This window comes from Oncorhynchus gorbuscha, linkage group LG10 (assembly GCF_021184085.1).
Source record: "Oncorhynchus gorbuscha isolate QuinsamMale2020 ecotype Even-year linkage group LG10, OgorEven_v1.0, whole genome shotgun sequence".
In the NCBI taxonomy this organism is placed as follows: domain Eukaryota; kingdom Metazoa; phylum Chordata; class Actinopteri; order Salmoniformes; family Salmonidae; genus Oncorhynchus; species Oncorhynchus gorbuscha.
The window spans coordinates 94,722,021-94,745,905 of NC_060182.1; the positions used below are offsets into that span (position 1 = coordinate 94,722,021).

Genomic DNA, 23,885 nt, shown 5'->3' on the forward strand with positions numbered 1-23,885 from the left:
CATCTAGTGGAAAGCCTTCCCAGAAGAGTGGAGGCAAATGTTCCAACATCTAGTGGAAAGCCTTCCCAGAAGAGTGGAGGCTGTCATAGCAGCAATGTTCCAACATCTAGTGGAAAGCCTTCCCAGAAGAGTGGAGGCTGTTATGGCAGCAATGTTCCAATCTAGTTCCAACATCTGTTCCAACATCTAGTGGAAAGCCTTCCCAGAAGAGTGGAGGCTGTCATAGCAGCAATGTTCCAACATCTAGTGGAAAGCCTTCCCAGAAGAGTGGAGGCTGTTATAGCAGCAATGTTCCAACATCTAGTGGAAAGCCTTCCCAGAAGAGTGGAGGCTGTTATAGCGGCAATGTTCCAACATCTAGTGGAAAGCCTTCCCAGAAGAGTGGAGGCTGTCATAGCAGCAATGTTCCAACATCTAGTGGAAAGCCTTCCCAGAAGAGTGGAGGCTGTTATAGCAGCAATGTTCCAACATCTAGTGGAAAGCCTTCCCAGAAGAGTGGAGGCTGTTATTGCGGCAATGTTCCAACATCTAGTGGAAAGCCTTCCCAGAAGAGTGGAGGCTGTTATAGCGGCAATGTTCAATCTAGTGGAAAGCCTTCCCAGAAGAGTGGAGGCTGTTATAGCAGCAATGTTCCAACATCTAGTGGAAAGCCTTCCCAGAAGAGTGGAGGCTGTTATAGGAGCAATGTACCGACATCTAGTGGAAAGCCTTCCCAGAAGAGTGGAGGCTGTTGTAGTAGCAATGTTCCTACATCTAGTGGAAAGCCTTCCCAGATGAGTGGAGGCTGTTATAGCAGCAATGTTCCAACATCTAGTGGAAAGCCTTCCCAGAAGAGTGGAGGCTGTTATAGCAGCAATGTTCCAACATCTAGTGGAAAGCCTTCACAGAAGAGTGGAGGCTGTTACAGCAGCAAAGGGGGGACCAACTCCATATTAATGTCCATGATTCTGGAATAAGATGTTCGACTAGCAGGTGTCCACATACTTTTGGTCATGTAGTGCATGTCGGGTCAGGTAGATGATGAGTTTTGGCCAGGCCCAAACCTTTGGTTGTTCAGGGTATGTTGGCCTACAATAGTTTCCAAGGAGGAATCTGCTAGAATTCATTTATAGCATGTCAATTTCCTGTCAGGCACGTAATGGACTGAAGCAAATAATTTACGCATCTACAGACAGATGAAACAAAAACAAAGTGTTTTTATCTTCAGGTTTGATGTTTATTAAAATAATCATTTTCACATTTAAATAATCTTCAGTAGCTAAGTTTTCCATCCAATTGGAGAGACAGATTTTCATGTGAATATTCTAGAATCCGCATCAAAAACAAAAAATATGCAAATGTTTATTTGTCAAAATGGCAGCCAAGCATCGATCATCATATCACCAGAATAAGACCCTCGATATATATTGGAAAGGAGCATCAAGAGCACCGTGCACTTCTTCACCACCCTGTGAAATTCATCATAACCTATTTCATCTGGAGCCGAATAAAACTGCATGGTTTTCCAAGTCGTCGTGGAAGGACGACACACACACACACACACACACACACACACACCATCATTTCCACCTCCATTTCTCGCATAATACATTTTACCGACACTAAAAGAATCCACCGTGTTAATTATCTGTCGGCATTTATACTACTGTACCGAAATATTCCGCCGGGTTTCCATACCAGCATTATATATAATATATATATATAATATTTTTTTTATATAATCTTTTTCTAGGTATGATTTTACTCACATGAAGACTGTGGAAGGAAACAGTTTATTTCCGCCATAGAAACGAACAGATTTAAGACGGGGAGGGTTACATCATACAGGAGAAAGGGATCAGGAGAAATGAATAGAACTGTAATGAATATGCCAGCATCACTGCACCAACCACCAGCATCACTGCACCAACCACCAGCATCACTGCACCAACCACCAGCATCACTGCACCAACCACCAGCATCTGACTGTGTAATAACAGCTAAAAAACAACGTTCTACTGTGACTGACCTGTGGATCTGTAGGTAGGACGTGGGGACGGGGGGGAGACAGGGGATGGAGGGGAGACAGGGGACGGGGGGAAGAGACAGGGGACGGGTGGGAGACAGGGGGAGACCCCCCCCCCCCCCCCCGATTCCCACCTTGGTTATTCTCCTGATTGCAGGAAACCGCCAGAGAGAATGTCTGGAAAACCTTGACATTTTGGGTAAAGTTACAAGAATTGTGTAACCCTTAGGAGGTGGATAACAGGGAAAAGTGATCCTGAGTCAGTCAGTGTCCCATAGAGTAGCGAACATGTCAGTTCTGTGCCTATCGAGTCCTTAAATCAGTAGCTTGCTCCATCCCTACTCCCAACTGGCCTTTGGTCTCAGATCTAGGTGTGCTTTCTAGCCAACTCCTATGGTCATTGTCATGCCAACGGAGAACGGCGTTGGCAAAACACAGACCTGCCAACCTTGAAGTATCACTTAAGTGCAGCACCACAGACCCCATTAATGACATTTTACATTTTTTTTAAAAGCTTTAAAACGGCCATTTCTTGAAACCTAGTCTTATATCATATCAAATGTAGTTCTTGTGTTTGATCCTAAATCAAATTGAGATGGTCTCAATGACACGTTCAATTTAGGGGAAATTCTAATTAATAGATGTCTTTATGTGGATAGAGTCTAATGAAAGTGTAAACTGCCGTTTTCATTTTGTTATGGGGAGAATTCTGAATAATTCAATTGCTGGATGCAATGTATTGGGTCTAGTTTACTGTCGGCTATATGGAACATGAACCTGGATTAGAGCTACCTCAACTGGATTAGAGCTACCTCAACTGGATTAGAGCTACCTCAACTGGATTAGAGCTACCTCAACTGGATTAGAGCTACCTCAACTGGATTAGAGCTACCTCAACTGGATTAGAGCTACCTCAACTGGATTAGAGCTACCTCAACTGGATTAGAGCTACCTCAACTGGATTAGAGCTACCTCAACTGGTTTCCAGATCTCTATCCCTGATCTAATCCATCTACCATTCATTCAACATGCCTCGTTGTCATTGGTGAACTGATTTACTACAGCATTAGCAGCCTACTGTTGACATCTAGCTATAATCAAGAGGACAGATCGTACAACTGATCCATTAACATTGGCCTAGTAATCGTTAAAAACGTCCGAACATAACTTTCTGTGAAGGACGGTACCGGGTGGAGGAACTCTCTCTGCCATGACCGTTTCCTATCCGCGCAACGACGCGCACATCCCCCCCCCCCCTTCAACACTCTCCTGTTACCGAGAGCAAAAACGTGTGCAGTCAAGAAAATGTTCTCGGTTCATTTAATAAATGCTGTAGCTAACTTACGTTCGTCGTAATGACGCCTTAACCAAGGTGCTAACTACAAAATAATAGTGGTTATGTGCTTGACTAAACACACAATTTTGGAAAATGTATTAATTAAGCAAAACAATTCGTTCTCCTTTTTAACCCCCTTCACACATCAGCCGGAATCAACGGATGTGGCGGAGACCTGTCATCCAGCCTGAGAAATGGTTCTGTGACTTTAGGGCCACCGGCTGTAGCTGAGACATTTTTCCTCTTCTGATTAGCTCAGCTCCAACTTCTGACGGTTGAGTGAAGGTCCACAATTCGCCGATTTAAAAAGCCTATATGTGTTATTTTAAAGCCCCCCCCCCCCACCCACCCACCACACACTTTTGACCTAAAGTTGTGTGCATGGTAGGCAGGTCTGAACAGCACAAAACAGATCTGGCACCAGGCTAGTCTGATGACAAAGGGAACACATCTTCACCTTACCCCAGATCACAACAACATATATATATATATATACACATTTATAAAGCTCTATCATGACATCGTTCAGGCCTTGAGTTCTATGTCCCCGCAGGATGGTCGTGGATCTCTGGAGAATAGGTCAAAAGAACGATCATGACCCACAGGTGCAGTAGTGCCTGAAAAAAAAAAACACACACAAAAAACAAACTGGGCTTTAAAAAGACCATTGTGACACATTTATTTTGAAACAGCAAGAGGTTTGTACTGGTTTCATTGGTTTTATTCAGTTAAAAAGGGAATCGAGAATTATAACTTAAACACTGCTCAAAAAAATAAAGGGAACACTTAAACAACACAATGTAACTCCAAGTCAATCACACTTCTGTGAAATCAAACTGTCCACTTAGGAAGCAACACTGATTGACAATACATCTCACATGCTGTTGTGCAAATGGAATAGACAACAGGTGGAAATTATAGGCAATTAGCAAGACACCCCCAATAAAGGAGTGGTTCTGCAGGTGGGGACCACAGACCACTTCTCAGTTCCTATACTTCCTGGCTGATGTTTTGGTCACTTTTGAATGCTGGCGGTGCTTTCACTCTAGTGGTAGCATGAGACGGAGTCTACAACCCACACAAGTGGCTCAGGTAGTGCAGCTCATCCAGGATGGCACATCACTGCGAGCTGTGGCAAGAAGGTTTGCTGTGTCTGTCAGCGTAGTGTCCAAAGCATGGAGGCGCTACCAGGAGACAGGCCAGTACATCAGGAGACGTGGAGGAGGCCGTAGGAGGGCAACGACCACTACCTCCGCCTTTGTGCAAGGAGAAGCACTGCCAGAGCCCTGCAAAATTACCTCCAGCAGGCCACAAATGTGCATTTGTCTGCTCTTGTGCTTACAGCCCAACACCGTGCAGGACATTTGGCATTTGCCAGAGAACACCAAGTTTGGCAAATTCGCCACTGGCGCCCTGTTCTGCTGCCTGCAACATCCTCCAGCATGACCGGTTTGGCGGTGGGTCAGTCATGGTGCGGGGTGGCATTTCTTTGGGGGGCCGCACAGCCCTCCATGTGCTCGCCAGAGGTAGCCTGACTGCCATTAGGTACCGAGATGAGATCCTCAGACCCCTTGTGAGACCATATGCTGGTGCGGTTGGCCCTGGGTTCCTCCTAATGCAAGACAATGCTAGACATGTGGCTGGAGTGTGTCAGCAGTTCCTGCAAGAAGAAGGCATTGATGCTATGGACTGGCCCGCCCGTTCCCCAGACCTGAATCCAATTGAGCACATCTGGGACATGTTGCACCACAGACTGTCCAGGAGTTGGCGGATGCTTTAGTTCAGGTCTGGGAGGAGATCCCTCAGGAGACCATCCGCCACCTCATCAGGAGCATGCCCAGGCGTAGGGAGGTCATACAGGCACGTGGAGGCCACACACACTACTGAGCCTCATTTTGACATGTTTTAAGGACATTACATCAAAGTTGGATCAGCCTGTAGTGTGGTTTTCCACTTTAATTTTGTTTGACTCCAAATCCAGACCTCCATGGGTTGATAAATTTGATTTCCATTGATCATTTTTGTGTGATTTTGTTGTCAGCACATTCAACTGTGTAAAGAAAAAAGTATTTAATAAGAATATTTCATTCATTCAGATCTAGGATGTGTTATTTTAGTGTTCCCTTTATTTTTTTTGAGCAGTGTATTTTGGTTAGCGTTACATGTATAGTAATACACAAATAGAGCCAAAGACCCTCACCATATACAGTATAACAAAGACCCTCACCATATACAGTATTACAAAGACCCTCACCATATACAGTATAACAAAGACTCTCACCATATACAGTATTACCAAGACTCTCACCATATACAGTATTACAAAGACCCTCACCATAAACAGTATAACAAAGACCCTCACCATATACAGTATTACAAAGACCCTCACCATATACAGTATTACCAAGACCCGAGCCATGGGGAAGCGTCTCAGGAAGATTCCTAACCGGATGCTGGAAGGACAAGACTTTCGGATTATTGTCGAGGTGAGATATAAAATGTGCGACACTCGTGTGGTTGAATGGTAAACATTCGTGCCTATAAAATCTGAATTAAGCATCACAACGTACAGAACGAGAATTAAATTCCACTGCTCTTTAACAACAAAAAACACACAAAAACAGCTCTTTTAACAATAACAAACAATTCTTCAAACTTAACTTGCAGGTTTAGTTGTATGGTAACATTCCTGAAACTAAAGTAAGAGCCTTTGAAGGTCTTGTGGCTGATTGGCCCGCCCACCCCCGTTTCCCATCCTGTCTGGCCCGCCCACCCCCGTTTCCCATCCTGTCTGGCCCGCCCACCCCGTTTCCCATCCTGTCTGGCCCGCCCACCCCCGTTTCTGTCCGGTCTGCCCACCCCCGTTTCCCGTCCGGTCTGCCCACCCCCGTTTCCCGTCCGGTCTGGCCCGCCCACCCCGTTTCCCGTCCGGTCTGGCCCGCCCACCCCGTTTCCCGTCCGGTCTGGCCCGCCCACCCCGTTTCCCGTCCGGTCTGGCCCGCCCACCCCGTTTCCCGTCCTGTCTGGCCCGCCCACCCCGTTTCCCGTCCTGTCTGGCCCGCCCACCCCGTTTCCCGTCCGGTCTGGCCCGCCCACCCCGTTTCCCGTCCTGTCTGGCCCGCCCACCCCGTTTCCCGTCCTGTCTGGCCCGCCCACCCCCGTTTCCCGTCCGGTCTGGCCCGCCCACCCCCGTTTCCCGTCCGGTCTGGCACGCCCACCCCCGTTTCTGTCCGGTCTGAATAAAAGCATAATATTAAAAAATATATATATTTTTTTTAAATCACACTCCTTTTAAAACCACAAAAAATAGTATGTTACGATAAGACCAACCCTCTGGTATAATAGCTCACCTGAACCGGTCGATGGTGCTGGCTGCCTTGCGTACCTGTCCATACACTCCTGGACTGTCGTGGTCGTTGAACAGGACTGGTGCATTCCTCTGTCGTGTCCCTGTGTGAAGTTAACGTAAAAGGCCTTTTTTAGTCCTGCCATCCAAGAGGTTATGCTGAAAACATAAACAAATCTCACATCTTTTACTAGTAACATCTCAGCTTCCACAAAATCTGCTCAAATCTCATATTTTTTAAATATTTTAATTACTCTGTGCCCTGCAAATACATTCTCTAGAACTGGATAAAAAAAAGACCAGCCACGAACAATAAAATCAGTGGAATTGTGAGATTAAAAAGTCACACTACCACTGGAGCAAATTAGTGCTCTATTCAAGAAACGAGGGAGAAGACGTCTCTATTCTAGAAACGAGGGAGAAGACGTCTCTATTCTAGAAACGAGGGAGAAGACGTCTCTATTTAGAAACGAGGGAGAAGACGTCTCTATTTAGAAACGAGGGAGAAGACGTCTATTTAGGAACAAGGGAGATCTGTTCCCCCCAATCTTGCCGTGTCCCCCCAATCTTGCCGTGTCCCCCAATCTTGCCGTGTCCCCCCCAATCTTGCCGTCCCCCCCCAATCTTGCCGTCCCCCCAATCTTGCCGTCCCCCCTAATCTTGCCGTCCCCCTAATCTTGCCGCCCCCTAATCTTGCTGTCCCCCGAGAAGTGTCAATATACAAAAAGCGATATGGTAAATCTATGAATCCTTCCGATGTTCAACTGGATTCTGGTCATTTTGATTCTGCTTTCTTGTTGTACGGTTGTATTTTCCCCTTGTTGTATAGCTGCATTTCTCTTGTTGTGTAGCTGGAAGGCCTGTGATACACTATGCTACAGTTAACTTAAAGACAAAAACTACTTTAGGGGTAATTAAACATCGTAAGAGAGTAGAGAACTGAAAGTGAATCAGTTTTGTTTAGTTCTGCTGGTTGTCATGTTTAATGTAATCTTGTTTGTTCAATCTCTGAAAAAACGCTGTGAAGACTCAAATTGATATTGAAGTTGGTATTCTGAGCAGTGAGCAAACAAACACAGCAATTATTATTATTATTATTTTTTTAATCTACAAGATTTCTTTAATGAAATATTTCTCAGTTATGATTTTATGCAGATGTCTCAAAAGCTTCTGCAGAAAAGAAATAGATGATGTTGTCGTTTGTCAAATTAAGTATTAAATGTCATAGCCATGTTTAGTCAATTCCACATGGAATAACACTGTGCTTTCATATAGGATCTAGCTGTGAGGTGAGCTGTGATTTGTTCCCCCAGCCTTTCCTCCCCACTTCCTGTTTTTGTGAAAAGTGAGCCTGATTTTGGACCAGCCGCTGACTAACAGGCTTTTTCCAGACAGGAGTGTGAAGAAGCCTGGTCACATGTTGTCAACACATAAGTATTACTCCCGGGCCTTAGACAAATTTTCACATCAAAACTGAAGCAACAGAAGTGGGTTTGAAAAGTCACCCGGCTGAAAACTTTGAGGAATTTTTAAATATAGACAGAATCAAAAGGGATTATACAGGCATCTGAACATTGAAATGAAACAGGCTGATTGATGTCTTGTTGTTAAGTGAGTTTGAGGAAGAGAGAAGGATCTGAATTTGTCTCTAAAGTACAAATGCACCACGATGTCAGATGAAAGGACATCCTAAAAGGCACAGATCTGAACAAATCAGGTTCCTACCAAAACACATTGGAAATGATGTGAACAAATCAAGTTCCTACCAAAACACAAGGTTAGAAAATCCAAAGGAGATGAAAAGCAAGAGAAAAACACTACCACTGCACTGAATGTGGAGAGAGTATGTTTTACATTTACATTTAAGTCATTTAGCAGACGCTCTTATCCAGAGTTTTCACACTCTGCAGATCTTATAAAGCACCAGCATGGATCCACACAGGAGAAAGATCCTTCCCCTTGTACAGAGTGTGTAAAACATTTTTTAAAAGAGTTTGTCGTACACACACACAATCTCTCTCAGTAGGCACAAGTTAATCCACACAGGAGGAAAACATCCACTGTTGCCAACAATGTGGTACATCTTTTGTCGAAAGGATGAGCTTGATAATAAACATGATGATCCACACTGGGTTAAAGACCATACACCTGTGATGAGTGTGGGAAGAGTTTTCACCAGGCATGGCACACATGAGAACGTTCTTATCACTCTGCATTGAACGAGGGAAGACGTTTGCCGAACACCAGTGATCTTACAAGCCACCAGGTGATCCACACATAGAAGAAATAGCCTCTTCTACAGAGTGTAGAAAGAGTTTTCTTCATGCTCAGTAAGTGCAAGAACGTTCCCACAGGAGAGACCCTACCTCTGCTCTCAGTGTGGGAAATGCTTTACATATACCAACAAATTTAAGTGGTCATCTGAAGACAATATATATATTTTTTCATCTAAAAAATCAAGTAAAGAGCTTGAGCTGAGTGCTTCTTCATCAAATACGGAAAAAAAATGCTTCCCAAATCAATGTATTTATTTACTTGCCACGACGATCTATCAAATAAAGTTATCTGAGAGTCAAGAAATGTACCACCTTAACCAACTGGTCCAGGGGTTGGAACACATCTTGGCTCGAGGGCAACACCCGGATTTCAAAACTCAGAGGGCAGCACACATTTATTTTCAGACCGATTTGATCGTCAAAAACAGTTTGCAGGCCAGCAAAAGAGCAGTTATTTAAAAATATATATGAATATTTTTATATTTTTATATTATATTAAAAGTCCATTATAATTTCTACATACTTTATCTAGTTTTAGACAATCAAGAGTAGCCTGGAGTTTGTTTTTTCCACCAAAATAATAATTCCCCACCCTGAGCTAGCCCTTAGCCTGGACCCAGACCAATACCTAAAGGAGATGGGCAAACACCTTATAATTATATATTATATTATAATTATTAACATATCTGGGACAACCAGGCAACCTAATCATATCCGTCCACATGACAACCAGGCAACCTAATCATATCCGTCCACATGACAACCAGGCTACCTAATCATATCCGTCCACATGACAACCAGGCTACCTAATCATATCCGTCCACATGACAACCAGGCTACCTAATCATATCCCAGGCTACCAATCATGACAACAACAGGCTACCTAATCATATCCGTCCACATGACAACCAGGCTAAATCATATCCGTCCACATGACAACCAGGCTACCTAATCATATCCGTCCACATGACAACCAGGCTACCTAATCATATCCGTCCACATGACAACCAGGCTACCTAATCATATCCGTCCACATGACAACCAGGCTACCTAATCATATCCGTCCACATGACAACCAGGCTACCTAATCATATCCGTCCACATGACAACCAGGCTACCTAATCATATCCGTCCACATGACAACCAGGCTACCTAATCATATCCGTCCACATGACAACCAGGCTACCTAATCATATCCGTCCACATGACAACCAGGCTACCTAATCATATCCGTCCACATGACAACCAGGCTACCTAATCATATCCGTCCACATGACAACCAGGCTACCTAATCATATCCGTCCACATGACAACCAGGCTACCTAATCATATCCGTCCACATGACAACCAGGCTACCTAATCATATCCGTCCACATGACAACCAGGCTACCTAATCATATCCGTCCACATGACAACCAGGCTACCTAATCATATCCGTCCACATGACAACCAGGCTACAATCATATCCGGACAACCAGGCTACCTAATCATATCCGTCCACATGACAACCAGGCTACCTAATCATATCCGTCCACATGACAACCAGGCTACCTAATCATATCCGTCCACATGACAACCAGGCTACCTAATCATATCCGTCCACATGACAACCAGGCTACCTAATCATATCCGTCCACATGACAACCAGGCTACCTAATCATATCCGTCCACATGACAACCAGGCTACCTAATCATATCCGTCCACATGACAACCAGGCTATAATCATATCCGACATGACAACCAGGCTACCTAATCATATCCGTCCACATGACAACCAGGCTACCTAATCATATCCGTCCACATGACAACCAGGCTACCTAATCATATCCGTCCACATGACAACCAGGCTACCTAATCATATCCGTCCACATGACAACCAGGCTACCTAATCATATCCGTCCACATGACAACCAGGCTACCTAATCATATCCGTCCACATGACAACCAGGCTACCTAATCATATCCGGACAACCAGGCTACCTAATCATATCCGTCCACATGACAACCAGGCTACCTAATCATATCCGTCCACATGACAACCAGGCTACCTAATCATATCCGTCCACATGACAACCAGGCTACCTAATCATATCCGTCCACATGACAACCAGGCTACCTAATCATATCCGTCCACATGACAACCAGGCTACCTAATCATATCCGTCCACATGACATCAGTCACCTGAGCTGGTCAAAAAAAGTGTACTAAATGTATATAGGGTGCCATTTAAAAAAAAAAAAAAAAACAGCCCAGCCTCACCTGGGCTCTCCATGCTGCTCATGTTAATGGCCGGCCCCCCGGTCTGCCCTCCTCCTCCCTGGGTGTTCTTCAGCTGGGTCTCCAGCCTCTCTAGCTGGAAGACCAGCGAGCTCTTCTCTGTTCCCAGGGACTCCAACATGGTCTGTTTCTGGATCAGAGTCTCCGTCAGCTGGTGTAACCTGCTCTCTAGCTCCACCTGGCTACTGCTGCTCAGAGCCTTATTGGTCAGCTGTGGGGGGGGGGAAGTTACATGGTCACTTACAGCTAAGCAGATGTTATGTGTCGTGCAGTGAAATGCTTATAGTCCTAAAATTATTACCCTAAAAAAAATCCACTTTTTTTGACATTCTACTGCATTGTTAGGAGCTAGGACTATAAGCATTTCACTGCACAAGATATATATATATATATTTATTTATTAATTTTATTTATTTATTATGTGAACTTTGACATACACTTCCATTCAAAAGTTTGGGGTCATTTAGAAACGTCATTGTTTTTTTAAAGAAAAGCACTTTTTTTTTTTTTGTCCATTAAAATAACATCAAATTGGTCAGAAATACTGTGTGGACATTGTTAATGTTGTACATGACTATTGTAGCTGGAAACAGATTTTTTTTTTTTTTTACCAGAATACAAAAAGAGGAGTGGGAGGCCCCGGTGCACAACTGAGCAAGATGACAAGTATTTTAGAGTGTCTAATATGAAAAACAGACGCCTCACAAGTCCTCAACTGGCAGCTTCGTTAAATAGTACCGGCAAAACACCAGTCTCAACGTCAACAGTGAAGAGGCGACTCCGGGATGCTGGCCTTCTAGGCAGAGTTCCTCTGTCCAGTGTCTGTGTTCTTTTTCCCCCCATCTTAATCTTTTCTTTTTATTGGCCAGTCTGAGACATGTCTTTTTCTTTGCCTAGAAGGCCAGCATCCCGGAGTCGCCTCTTCACTGTTGACGTTGAGACTGGTGTTTTGCCGGTACTATTTAACGAAGCAGCCAGTTGAGGACTTGTAAACAGTAGTTGGAAAAATGACTTGTGTCCTGCACAAAGTAGATGTCCTAACAGACTTGCCAAAACTACAGTTCGTTAACAAGAAATTTGTGGAGCGGTTGAAAAATTAATGTTAACGACCCCGACCTAAGTTTACGTAAACTTCAGACTTCAACTGTCTATATACCTGGTTTCTGAGTTTCTGGATCTCATCTTCCCGATCCTTGATGCGACTCTGCAGTGTGGTCTTGGCACGGTGGTTTTCCTCCTCGACATACTGTAGCTCCTACATCACACATAGAACATTTCCCCTTAGCCCAGAGATAGAGAAAGAAACAGGCAGGGACTTCCTGGACATGGCAGGGACTTCCTGGACATGGCAGGGACTGGACATGGCAGGGACTACCTGGACATGGCAGGGACTACCATGGCAGGGACATGGACATGGGGGACTACCTGGACATGGCAGGGACTACCTGGACATGGCAGGGACTACCTGGACATGGCAGGGACTACCTGGACATGTGGTCGAATAAGAAACGCACGTTTTACATTGCAAAACGTTTCATAATGGGGTTTTTTTCTCCGTTGCACACCTTAAATGAATAGGACCCAAGGTCCAAGGTTTACTAGTAGGATTTGCTTTGGATATGCTTGGGTACACATCGGCCAATGAAATGCTTACTTGCAGGTTCCTTCGACTTTGCAACAATAAGAATACAAAAAAATAGAATACACATTTTAGCATCAGTATAACACAGGAAGACACAATTTATAATATTTACAGGTGTATTGGGGAAGGGGGGGGGCAGTGTATAAACTGAGCAGTATAATAAGAGTTGGGTAGCAACAGTTGTGATGTGTGTAGCATGAACATGTCCTAACAGACTTGCCAAAACTACAGTTCGTTGTCTGTTGTCTGTAGCTTGTGAGGTGTGGAAACACTTTGTTGCTTTTATGAATTTTGTCTTGCTGCTTTTTGTTCTGTGTTGCTCTGTCTGTATGCTACGTCTTGTCCTTGTTGTATGCCGTCTTGCTTGTCCTATGTTGCTCTGTCTGTATGCTACGTCTTGCTTGTCCTATGTTGCTCTGTCTGTATGCTATGTCTTGCTTGTCCTATGTTGCTATGTCTTGCTTGTTCTATGGTGCTATTGTCTATATTGTAATTGTTTTTAATAACCTGCCCAGGGACTGCGGTTGAAAATTAGCCGGCTGGCTAAAACCGGCACTTTTACTGAAACGTTGATTAATGTGCACTGTCCCTGTAAAAATAAAATAAACTAAAAAATAAACTAAACATACCCCACATATCCAAAAGTCAAACATCTCATGCCAAAATCTTCGGCATTAATATGGAGTCGGTCCCCCCTTTTGCTGCTATAACAGCCTCCATTCTTCTGGGAAGGCTTTCCACTAGACGTTGGAACATTGCTGCTATAACAGCCTCCACTCTTCTGGGAAGGCTTTCCACTAGACGTTAGAACATTTCTGTGGGGAATTGCTTCCATTCAGCCACAAGAGCATTAGTGAGGTCGGGTACTGATGTTGGGCAATTAGGGCTGGCTCGCAATCGGCGTTCCAATTCAGCCCAAAGGTGTTCGATGGAGTCAAGGTCAGGGCTCTGTGCAGGCTAGTCAAGTTCTTCCACACCGATCTCAACAAACCATTTTTGAATGGGACCTTGCTTTGTGCATTGTCATGCTGAAACAGGAAAGGGCTGCTGCCACAAAGTTGGAAGCACAGAATCGTCTAGAATGTCATTGTATGCTGTAGCATTAAGGTTGCACTTCATTGGAACTAAGGGGCCCGAACCGTGAAAAGCAGCCCCAGACCATTATTCCTCCTCCACCAAACTTTACAGTTGGCACTATCTATTTCGGGCAGGTAGCGTTCTCCTGGCATCCGCCAAACCCAGATTCGTCAGTCAAACTGCCAGATGTTGAAGCGTGATTCGTCACTCCAGAAAATGTGTTTCCACTGCTCCAGAGTCCGATAGCGGTGAGCTTTACACCACTGCCAATGAGATTGCTGGGCTCGATTTTATACACCCGTCAGCAACATGGGTGTGGCTGAAAAAGGGGTGTGTCCACGTACTGTGTGTATGTCTGTGTATATGTGAGTGAGTGCATGTGTGCGGAGAATCAGAGCAGGTGGTCAGTCCAGTTCAAGTGTTCAGCAGTCTGATGGTTTGTAGATAGAAACTGTCTGAGCCTGTTGGTATCAGACCTCATGCTCTGATACAGTATTCCCAACGCTAAGGGAGAGAACAGATCGGGGCTGCGGTGTGTGGGGTCCTTGATGATGCTTCCTCAGACACCATTTTGAGTTGAAGTCCTGGATGGGTGGGAGCACTGTCCCAGGGATGTACCGAGCAGTCTTCACCACCATCTGGAGGGCCACGGTCCCAGTGATGTACTGGTCCGTCTTCACCACCCGCTGGAGGGCCACGGTCCCAGTGATGTACCGGTCCGTCTTCAACACCCTCTGGAGGGCCACGGTCCCAGTGATGTACCGGTCAGTCTTCAACACCCTCTGGAGGGCCACGGTCCCAGTGATGTACTGAGCCGTCTTCACCACCCACTGGAAGGCCTTGCGGTCGTGTATGGAGTAATTCCCTTACCAGGCTGTGATGCAACTGGTCAGGACGCACTCGATGGTGCAGCGGTAGTATTTGGTGAGGATCTGGGGTGGCATGCCACATTTATTCAGCCGCCTTAGGAAGTAGAGATGCTGTTGCGCCCTCTTGACAAGAGTGGTGGAGTTGTTGGTCGATGTCAAGTCCTTTGGTGATGTGGACACAGAGGAACTTAAAACTCGTGATCCCATTGATGTGAATCGGGGAATGTTTCCTCTGCTTGCTGAAGTCAACAATCAACTCCTTTGTTTTGCTGACACTGATGGAGAGGTCGTTGTCATGACACCACAATGCCAGTTCACTGACCTCTTCCCTAAAGGCGGTCTCATTGTTGTTGGTTATCAGGCCTACAACCGTGGTGTCGTCAGCAGACTTGATGATGGAGTAGGTGTCGTGCAAAGTCACACAGTTGTGGGTGAACAGGGAGTACAGCAGAGGACTGAGGACACACCCCTGGGGGACCCCTGTGTTAAGAGTCAGTGTGGAGGAGGTGTTGTTGACAAACCTCACAGCCTGTGGTCTGCCCGTCAGGAAGAGGGTGGTGTCCAGACCCTGGGCTCAGTGTTGAGCTTGGATGGAACAATAGTGTTGAATGCTGAACTGTAGTCAATGAACAGCATTCTTAGAATTTTTTTTATTTTTTAAAGTTTAGCCTTTTTTTCTCCCCAATTTCGTGATATCCAATTGATAGTTACAGTCTTGTCTCATCGCTGCAACTCCCGTACGGACTCGGGAGAGGCAAAGGTCGAGAGGCGTGCGTCCTCCGAAACACAACCCAACCAAGCCTCATTGCTTCTTGACACAACGCCCACTTAACCCAGAAGCCAGGCACACCAATGTGTCGAAGGAAACACATTGATAACCCAAATGATGACCAGCAACAATAAAGACTGCATCTAGGTGAGAGGATTCTAGCTGGCTTTATGATCTTGCACAGTTCGCTGAAGTGTTTGTTGGTCGTAGAAAATTATTACATGAACATTCTAAGCAAACAAAGTAACGACGCAAAAAAAAATAATAATAAAAAAAAAAAAATTGAAGTCGAGCAGGAACCGGCAACCTCCTTAACGCCGCCATCTTACTTAATCCACAAGTGATTCCTTCTTCCTTCTCTGTCCTCTGTTAGCAGAGTGGCACGCACTTCCCACAGAGTTGCAATATTTTCCTGCTTATTCGAAGGCTATTTTTGCTCTTAGAAACATACTCAATATCCACTGAAGTAGCTAGCAAGTTTACTAAACTGCTACAGTAGTTGCCTTGGTAACCAAACCAAAAAGACTTCCTAGCTTTGCTAACGAAAAGCGTCAGTCCTAGCTCGCTTGCTATTATGAAATTGTATTTTTCAACAACGCCAAATAATGTTTTGAAAAAAAAAAAACTGACTTTTGCTTTCAAAAGCAGCTCAAACATAAAACAACACAACAATGACCTTCAGAGCCATTGAATTATAGTGTACATTACAGAGAAATAACGCATGCTCTAGAATGCCCTTCAAGCCAATCAGAAAGGAGTATTCAACAACGCCCGTGGTATAATAAGATATATTCTGCTACCTGTTTGTAGCGCTCCACCTCGGCCTCCACTTCCTGCTTGGCTCTGGTCTGTCGGGCCTGTTGCTCCTGGTTCTCCAGCTGCTGCTCTCTCCACGTCTCTGCCTCAGTCAGGGCCGCTACCTCCAAGTCCTGGGAGAAGAGCGGTCACAACATCTCACTCTTACAGCCAGGTCATCCAGCTACCAAGGTTGTCTTGAAGTAAGCACGTCCTGTGTGGCTCAGTTGGTGCTAGCAACGGCAAGGTGAAGAGTTCAAGTCCCGCAAGGATAGTGCAGGAATCACATCAACATACTAAAGAATTGTATGCACTCACATTGTACTGTAAGTTGCTTTGTATGTGTGCTAAGGGGTGTCGGTCCGAGAGAGGGTCGGCCCGAGAGAGGGTCGGCCCGAGAGAGGGTTATATATCACTGAGACCATCTCCAGTCCCTTCTCACCTGTATCTCAGCACGGAGTGTCTGCATCTGTCCCTGTAGTTTCTGTATCTCGTCTCTCTGCAGCTCCTTCTCATGTCTAAGCTCCTCCAGCTCCAAAAGTCCGGCTCCTCCTCCTTCCAGACCATCCAAGCCTGACCCCTCCTTCAGGCTGCTGATCAGCTTCTCTTTGGACTGGAGAGGACGCACACACACCACACACACACAAACAAAAGCATTAGAAAGGAAATAGTGAGTTGTGTCCTAAAGATCTCTATCTCTTACCTGTAGTATGCGGGAGGCTTTGCTTTTATAGTCCTGTAACTCCTGCTTGGCAGTCTCGGCTGCGTTCCGGGCACTCCTCATCTGCTGTTGGAGGTCCTCGACCCGGTGCTTGTCATCCGACGCCCGTCTCTCTGCGCCCGTCACCGCCTCCGCTAGCGTCTGCCTCTCCGCCTCCACCTTGGATAACCGCACCGCAAACTCACTCTGTGGGAACCGAGGAGACGACACGTTATATAGTCTATGATTGACTTTACAGTGCATTACGGGAAAGTATTCAGACCCCCTTAACTTGTTACACATTTCGTTACAGCCTTATTCTAAAATGTATTAAATAAAACTAAATCAAAGCAAACACACAATACCCCATAATGACATCACAATACCCCATAATGACATCACAATACCCCATAGTGACATCACAATACCCCATAATGACATCACAATACCCCATAATGACATCACAATACCCCATAGTGACATCACAATACCCCATAGTGACATCACAATACCACATAGTGACATCACAATACCCCATAATGACATCACAATACCACATAGTGACATCACAATACCCCATAATGACATCACAATACCCCATAATGACATCACAATACCCCATAATGACATCACAATACCACATAGTGACATCACAATACCCCATAATGACATCACAATACCCCATAATGACATCACAATACCACATAGTGACATCACAATACCACATAGTGACATCACAATACCACATAGTGACATCACAATACCCCATAATGACATCACAATACCACATAGTGACATCACAATACCCCATAATGACAAAGCAAAACATGTTTATTTTTTTGCATATTTATTCCAAATGTTAAAAAAACTGAAATACATTATTTACATAAGTATTCAGACACTTTGTTATGAGACTCGAAATTGTGCTCGGGTGCATCCTGTTTCCATTGACCATCTCTAAGATGTTTCTACAACTTGATTGGACATGATTTGGAAAGGCACACATCTGTCTATATAAATGGTCCCACAGTTGACAGTGCATGTCAGATCCAAAACCAAGCCATGAGGTGGAAGGAATTGTCTTTAGAGCTCCGAGACAGGATTGTGTCGAGGCAGGGCCTCCCGAGTGGTGCAGTGGTCTAAAGCACTGCATTGCAGTTGCTAGCTGTTCCATTAGAGATCTTGGTTAGAGTCTAGGCTCTGTCGCAGCCGGGAGACCTATGGGGCGGCGCACAATTGGCCCAGCGTCGTCCTGCTTAGGGGAGGGATTGGCCGGCATGGATGTCCCTGTCCCATCGCACTCTAGCGACTCCTGTGGCGGGCCGGGAGCAGTGCACGCTGACACGGTCGCCAGGTGTAACGATGCTTCCTCCGACACGTTGGTGCGGCTGGCTTCCGGGTTAAGCGGGCGTTGGGTCATGAAGCAGTGCGGCTTGGTTGGGTCGTGTTTTGGAGGACGTACGGCTCTCGACCTTCGCCTCTCCAGAGTCTGCACGGGAGTTTTAGCGATGAGACAAGGCTAACTACCAATTAGATACCGCGAAACTGGGATGAAAAAAAATGGTTAAAAAGTCCAAATAAATGTAAATATATATTTATTAAATTAAATAAAAGATTGTGTCGAGGTACAGATCTGGGGAAAGGTACCAAAACATTTCTGCAGCATTTAAGGTCACCAAGAACACAGTGGCCTCCATCATTCTTAAATGGAAGAAGTTTGGAACCACCAAGACTCTTCATAGAGCTGGCCACCCGGCCAAACTGAGCAATCGGGGGAGAAAGGCCTTGGTCAGGAAGGTGACCAAGAACCCGATGGTCACTCTGACAGAGCTCCAGAGTTCCTCTGTGGAGATGGGAGAACATTCCAGAAGGACAACCATCTCTGCAGCACTCCACCAATCAGGCCTTTATGGTAGAGTGGCCAGACGGTTGCCACTCCTCAGTAAAAGGCACATGACAGCCCGCTTGGATGAAACCAAGATTTAACTATTTGGCCTGAATATCAAGTGTCACGTATGGAAGAAACAACCCAGCATCCCTACAGTGAAGCATGGTGGTGGCAGCATCATGCTGTGGGGATGTTTTTAGAGGCAGGGACTGGGAGACTAGTCAGGATCGAGGGAAAGATGAATGGTGCAAAGTACAGAAAGATTGTTGATGAAAACCTGCTCCAGAGCACTCAGGACCTCAGACTGGGGTGAAGGTTCACCTTCCAACAGGGCAACGACCTTCAGCACACAACCAAGACTTTGGGACACGTCTCCGAATGTCCTAGAGTCGCCCAGCAAGAGAGACCGGACCTGAACCCGATTGAACATCTCTGGAGAGTCCTGAAAATAGCTGTGCAGCGACACTCCCCATCCAACCTGACAGAGCTTGAGAGAATCTGCAGAGAAGAATGGGAGAAACTCCCCAAATACAGGTGTACCAATCCTGTATTTCTTTAGAGTTTATTTAACTTTTACTTAACTAGACAAGTCAGTTAAGAACAAATTCTTATTTACAATGACGGCTTTATGGGGAACAGTGGGTTAAACTGCCTTGTTCAGGGGCAGAACGACCAATTTTTATCTGGTCAGTTCAGGGATTCAATCTAGCAACCTTTCGGTTACTGGCTCTAACCACTAGGCTACCTGCCGCCACGGGTACGTAGCGTCATACCCAAGAAGACTTGAGGCTAGAATCTCTGCCAAAGGTGCTTCTTCAAAGTTCAGAGTCCAGGGTCTGAATACTTATGTAAATGTGATAGTATGGGGTATTGTGTGTAGATTGATTAGGAATAAGGCTGTAACGTAACAAAATGTTGAAAAAGTCTAGGGGTCTGTACTTTCTGAATGTACATGAAGAATGTGCCCTGTTTCCACTAGGTCCACCATCCTTCATTTTGCTTTGACAGATTAATGATTAATAAAATAATAATTATATATATATATATATATATATGTGTACTTGAGAGTTGGGACGTGTGTGGGTGTATATATATTTTTCTACCTGCATCTGTCTATAGCCATCCTGTTCCCTGCGTAGAGCCATGTCTGCCTCCCTCAGTCTCTCCTGCATGGTCGTCATGGCCTGGGACTGCATACTGCTTCCTTCTGTGTGGTCCTGGAGGATCCTGGACATGATGGGGGTACAAAGTTGGTCGTTGTCTCCCTAGTACTATACAAAACCAACTTCAGTGTGACGCTAACGGCTTCGTTTCCTCCACCGGTTCCCTTGGTTACCGGGCTCGGACCAGCGGTCCTCCATAAAGACACGTGACCGGACCTCCTTGACAACGTAGCCAACCAGTTGTCCTACAGACAAGGATCCGATTCAATAACTTCATTGGCGACATTTCAAGCTAGCTGTGGAGTGGAGCTTACGGCACGTTCTTACCTCCGTTGCACACAGACTAGCTATTCAGAGAGCACCTCACACAGAGCCTCCGGAGCAACACCATGTTTATCCATGTGAGCACTGTTACCTCCGGAGCAACACCATGTTTATCCATGTGAGCACTGTTACCTCCGGAGCAACACCATGTTTATCCATGTGAGCACTGTTACCTCCGGAGCAACACCATGTTTATCCATGTGAGCACTGTTACCTCCGGAGCAACACCATGTTTATCCATGCGAGCACTGTTACATATGGATTATTCTCAGACTTTTTCAATATATTTTTTACTAATATGTAAATGTTGAAGCAGCCTCATTGACTGGATCTATTCATTCACAAAGATTTGGTTAATTAAATTTACCTGGACTTCTGACAAATGTAGTTGTCTTTTACTAATAATGAATGAAATGTAAATGTTGAAGCAGCCTCATTGACTGGATCTATTCATTCACAAAGATTTGGTTAATTAAATTTACCTGGACTTCTGACAAATGTAGTTGTCTTTTACTAATAATGAATGAAGCAAACAGATTTAGTTCTTCCAAGCCTATTCCATCTAACAAAGATTGTAAACATACCGGGACCTCTCAGTCTGTGCCTCCTCCAGAGCAGAGCTCCGTGACTTCAGTAACTGATCTGCCTCATCTAGCCTGACCTTCAGCACGGCCAACTGCCCGTCCTTAGCACCGAGGGCCTCTGTGAGGTCATCAACCTGCGACCGCAGCTCCCTGACCGCGCGGTCTGTGCGAGACTGGTCCGAATTCCACTTCTCTGTGCGTAACCGTGCCTGGTTCAATTCTGTAGGAAAGAGATTATGACCATAGTTACGCCCACGACAGACATAAACCAAACCACATTATTTAGGTGTCTGCTACACATACATGAGCAAAACCTGGTCCCAGATCTGTCAGTGCTGTGTTGGCAAGACAACATCCATCGGCATGACAACGACCATATGAGTTGGCAAGACAGCATAAACAGATTTGGGACCGGACATGAGTCTTCTTCCTCAGTCTTCTCTCTCTCAGCTCTCTCACCCTCCTGAGTGTCTTTGGCTCTCTGGATGATGGATGCCAGTTCCTGGTTGAGGGAGGTGACCTCTGACCTCAGTAGCTGGTTCTCCAAACGCAGACTGGACATCATCTGACTCTGCTGCTCCTCTATAGGGGGCGGGGCCAGGGCTGGGGGAGGGGCCTCGTATGTGGCCGGAGACTCTGATAGGTAGGTGATAGACTGGGGAACAGCCAACCCAGAGTCAGAACCATCAGGTGTGTCTGGAAAAAAGAGAAAGAGAGAACACATAAAGGAGGGAACGTTGAGCTGATGATTTAAATTAGCAATTGTAACTAGAACACTGTGTTGATTATTTCATGAATTTATATGATGTCGACCAAACATTGAGATAAAATAACAAAAAGAAATACGCGTAAGTGCCTTGACATTAACATTACCAGTTTAAGTGTCAGTACCTTGACTTTCTTTGGCAGAGCCATCCTCCGAACCCCCTGTTTTGGCACTGTGAGTACTGGTGGACAGAGAGCTGTAGCTGGAGGTTCGCGACATGCCCCGTAGGGAGGGGGGCGTGGAGGGGGCTGAGGGGACCATGATGGGGGCAGCAGCCGAGACAGGAGGTGCTGGCTGTGGGGAGCCTGATCCTTCAGGAGATACTCTGAGAGGATCTCTTGGTCTGACCTCCCGCCTCTCGTTGGCCGCCGGAGGGTCTGAGCTGTTAAGGAAGTCAAACAACAGGTCATCATCTACATCTTGCTCACTCTGACTCTTCTTACTAGGCCTCACAAAGCTGGAGGAGGGTTTGATGGAGCTGGAGGAGGAGGCAGTGCTGGAAGACCCCAGGGGAAGGGTGCTGGTAGTGGAGACTGTGGCTGAGCTAGTCAACAGGGAACCTTTGGATTTTTTGATGTTGCCAGCAGCTGCAGTAATGAAACCAGATCCTGGTGCGTTGTGGGAGGTGGAGTTCCCATAGGGGTGTTGCTGTGTCTCTGATGTGTTGGTGCTGTAGCCGGTGCTACTGTACTGAGAGGTTTCAGTGGAGTCGGGAGCATCGTAGGCTGAGGAGAAGGAGGAGGTGCGGCCTTGGGGTTTGGTCAGGCTGGCAGCTCCTGCATCCACTTTATTCAGGAAGTCTTCAGCTTTCCCTGCCAGGTCAGCCAACCAAGACATTCTGCATCCTAGAAACACAAATTAATCAGTTTGTCAGATTCAGAAATTAAATAACAATAGCTTTTGTGACAAAATCTCATGTGTATGTCAAAAGACATTCCCCTAAAACCAAAAGATAAAGCAACATGTTATGATGACATTGCTTCTACCGTCCAACAGATAGCAAGATTGTTGATGTTATGGCTAACATCTTTGAAGGCTAGCTAGAAATCCGGGTGATCACTAAGTTAACCCTCAAAATAGTATAAAATGGTCTGTGTGGGTAGGTTTAACAACATACTGAGATATCAACTTTCAGCTTTCGGCATAAATCAGGGGTGGATTACACAGGGTCCGACAAACAAACTATTTTAACACATTAGCATCCATTATCGCTAACTAGCTAGTCGACTTACCGTATAACAACAGCGACGTCCAAAACTAAAAATAAATAAATATCCCAGACAATTTATAGACCGGGATGAATAATCAACAGATGGACTATAGTGTCACATTTACACATTATCTGGTAAATCTTTGTTAGGTAAATATGAGCGTTTGGATCAGTCTCATACGTGGACCAGGAACTAACGCAAGGACCCCCAAAAACAGAACGCCTATGTCGATGCCTGATTAAAATACAAGCCAGCTGTCAGGATTTTGACACAGATAGAACAGTAAAACCAGATGTTTCACCGAATGTACAAAATCTGAAGTATCCGGTTGACATTTCCACTCAACACCAAGGTGATGAGAGGAATCCAAGTAGGAAGGAGATGGAATTTGGCCGATATTCAGAAAAATTTCTCATCATGAAACATTTGATCTCAATACCGTTTTGTGTTCCCAAAACTAAAATATGTTACGAATAGAGCGGGCTAAGTTGGTAGACTTGACCATTTTCCAAAGTTTAAAATGTGTTTGTTGTTTAGATGGAGTACAAGGGCGAATTGAGTTATTGCACACGAGCACTTCAGTGTGGGCGTTCCCTAACTGAAATATGCAAATAAATGATAGAACCCACCAATAGGATCTCGATATCTCGTACTTGGGTCTGCCCACTATGATTCATTTGCTCCCATTGGTAACGACAGGCCATGGTCTATCTTGGCTTAGTTATAACAAATAATTGGTTTTAAACATATTTCTGGAGAGAAATAGTTGACCACTGTGGTATTAGGGCTCCCGAGTGGCGCAGCCGTCTAAGGCACTGCTCCTCAGTGCAAGCGGCATCACTACAGTCCCTGGTT

At 45.4% G+C, this 23,885-nt stretch overlaps 1 protein-coding gene across 2 annotated transcripts; it reads right to left on the reverse strand.

Annotated features, from left to right (window-relative positions):
- Positions 1–2,832: 2,832 nt before the first annotated feature.
- Positions 2,833–23,576, reverse strand: golga5 (golgin A5). Of its 2 annotated transcripts, none has more exons than XM_046367521.1 (13): positions 23,052–23,576; positions 21,945–22,664; positions 21,513–21,749; positions 21,054–21,273; positions 20,086–20,209; positions 17,098–17,301; positions 16,871–17,007; positions 16,400–16,493; positions 12,399–12,497; positions 11,225–11,453; positions 6,692–6,791; positions 5,731–5,794; positions 2,833–3,958 (listed from the first exon to the last, which is right to left on the reverse strand). In XM_046367521.1, the coding sequence occupies exons 2-13, from the start codon at positions 22,654–22,656 to the stop codon at positions 3,881–3,883; spliced, it is 2,298 nt and encodes a 765-aa protein (XP_046223477.1). In that variant the 5' UTR covers positions 22,657–22,664; positions 23,052–23,576; the 3' UTR covers positions 2,833–3,880. The 2 variants fall into 2 exon arrangements, with proteins under 2 accessions (XP_046223477.1, XP_046223476.1); XM_046367520.1 differs by having other exon boundaries at positions 16,400–16,528; positions 16,837–17,007; positions 23,052–23,575.
- Between the last annotated feature and the right edge of the window lie 309 nt (positions 23,577–23,885).

What these genes read in the sequence shown, in the direction of transcription:
- golga5 (XM_046367520.1), bottom strand. Translation starts at nt 22,656, where the DNA reads ATGTCTTGGTTGGCTGACCTGGCAGGGAAAGCTGAAGACTTCCTGAAT. An exon ending in CTCTGCCAAAGAAAGTCAAG is followed by an intron (nt 21,750 to 21,944) that starts GTACTGACACTT and finishes TCTTTTTTCCAG; the next exon opens with ACACACCTGATGGTTCTGAC. An exon ending in AAGCCTCCCGCATACTACAG is followed by an intron (nt 17,008 to 17,097) that starts GTAAGAGATAGA and finishes CGTCCTCTCCAG; the next exon opens with TCCAAAGAGAAGCTGATCAG.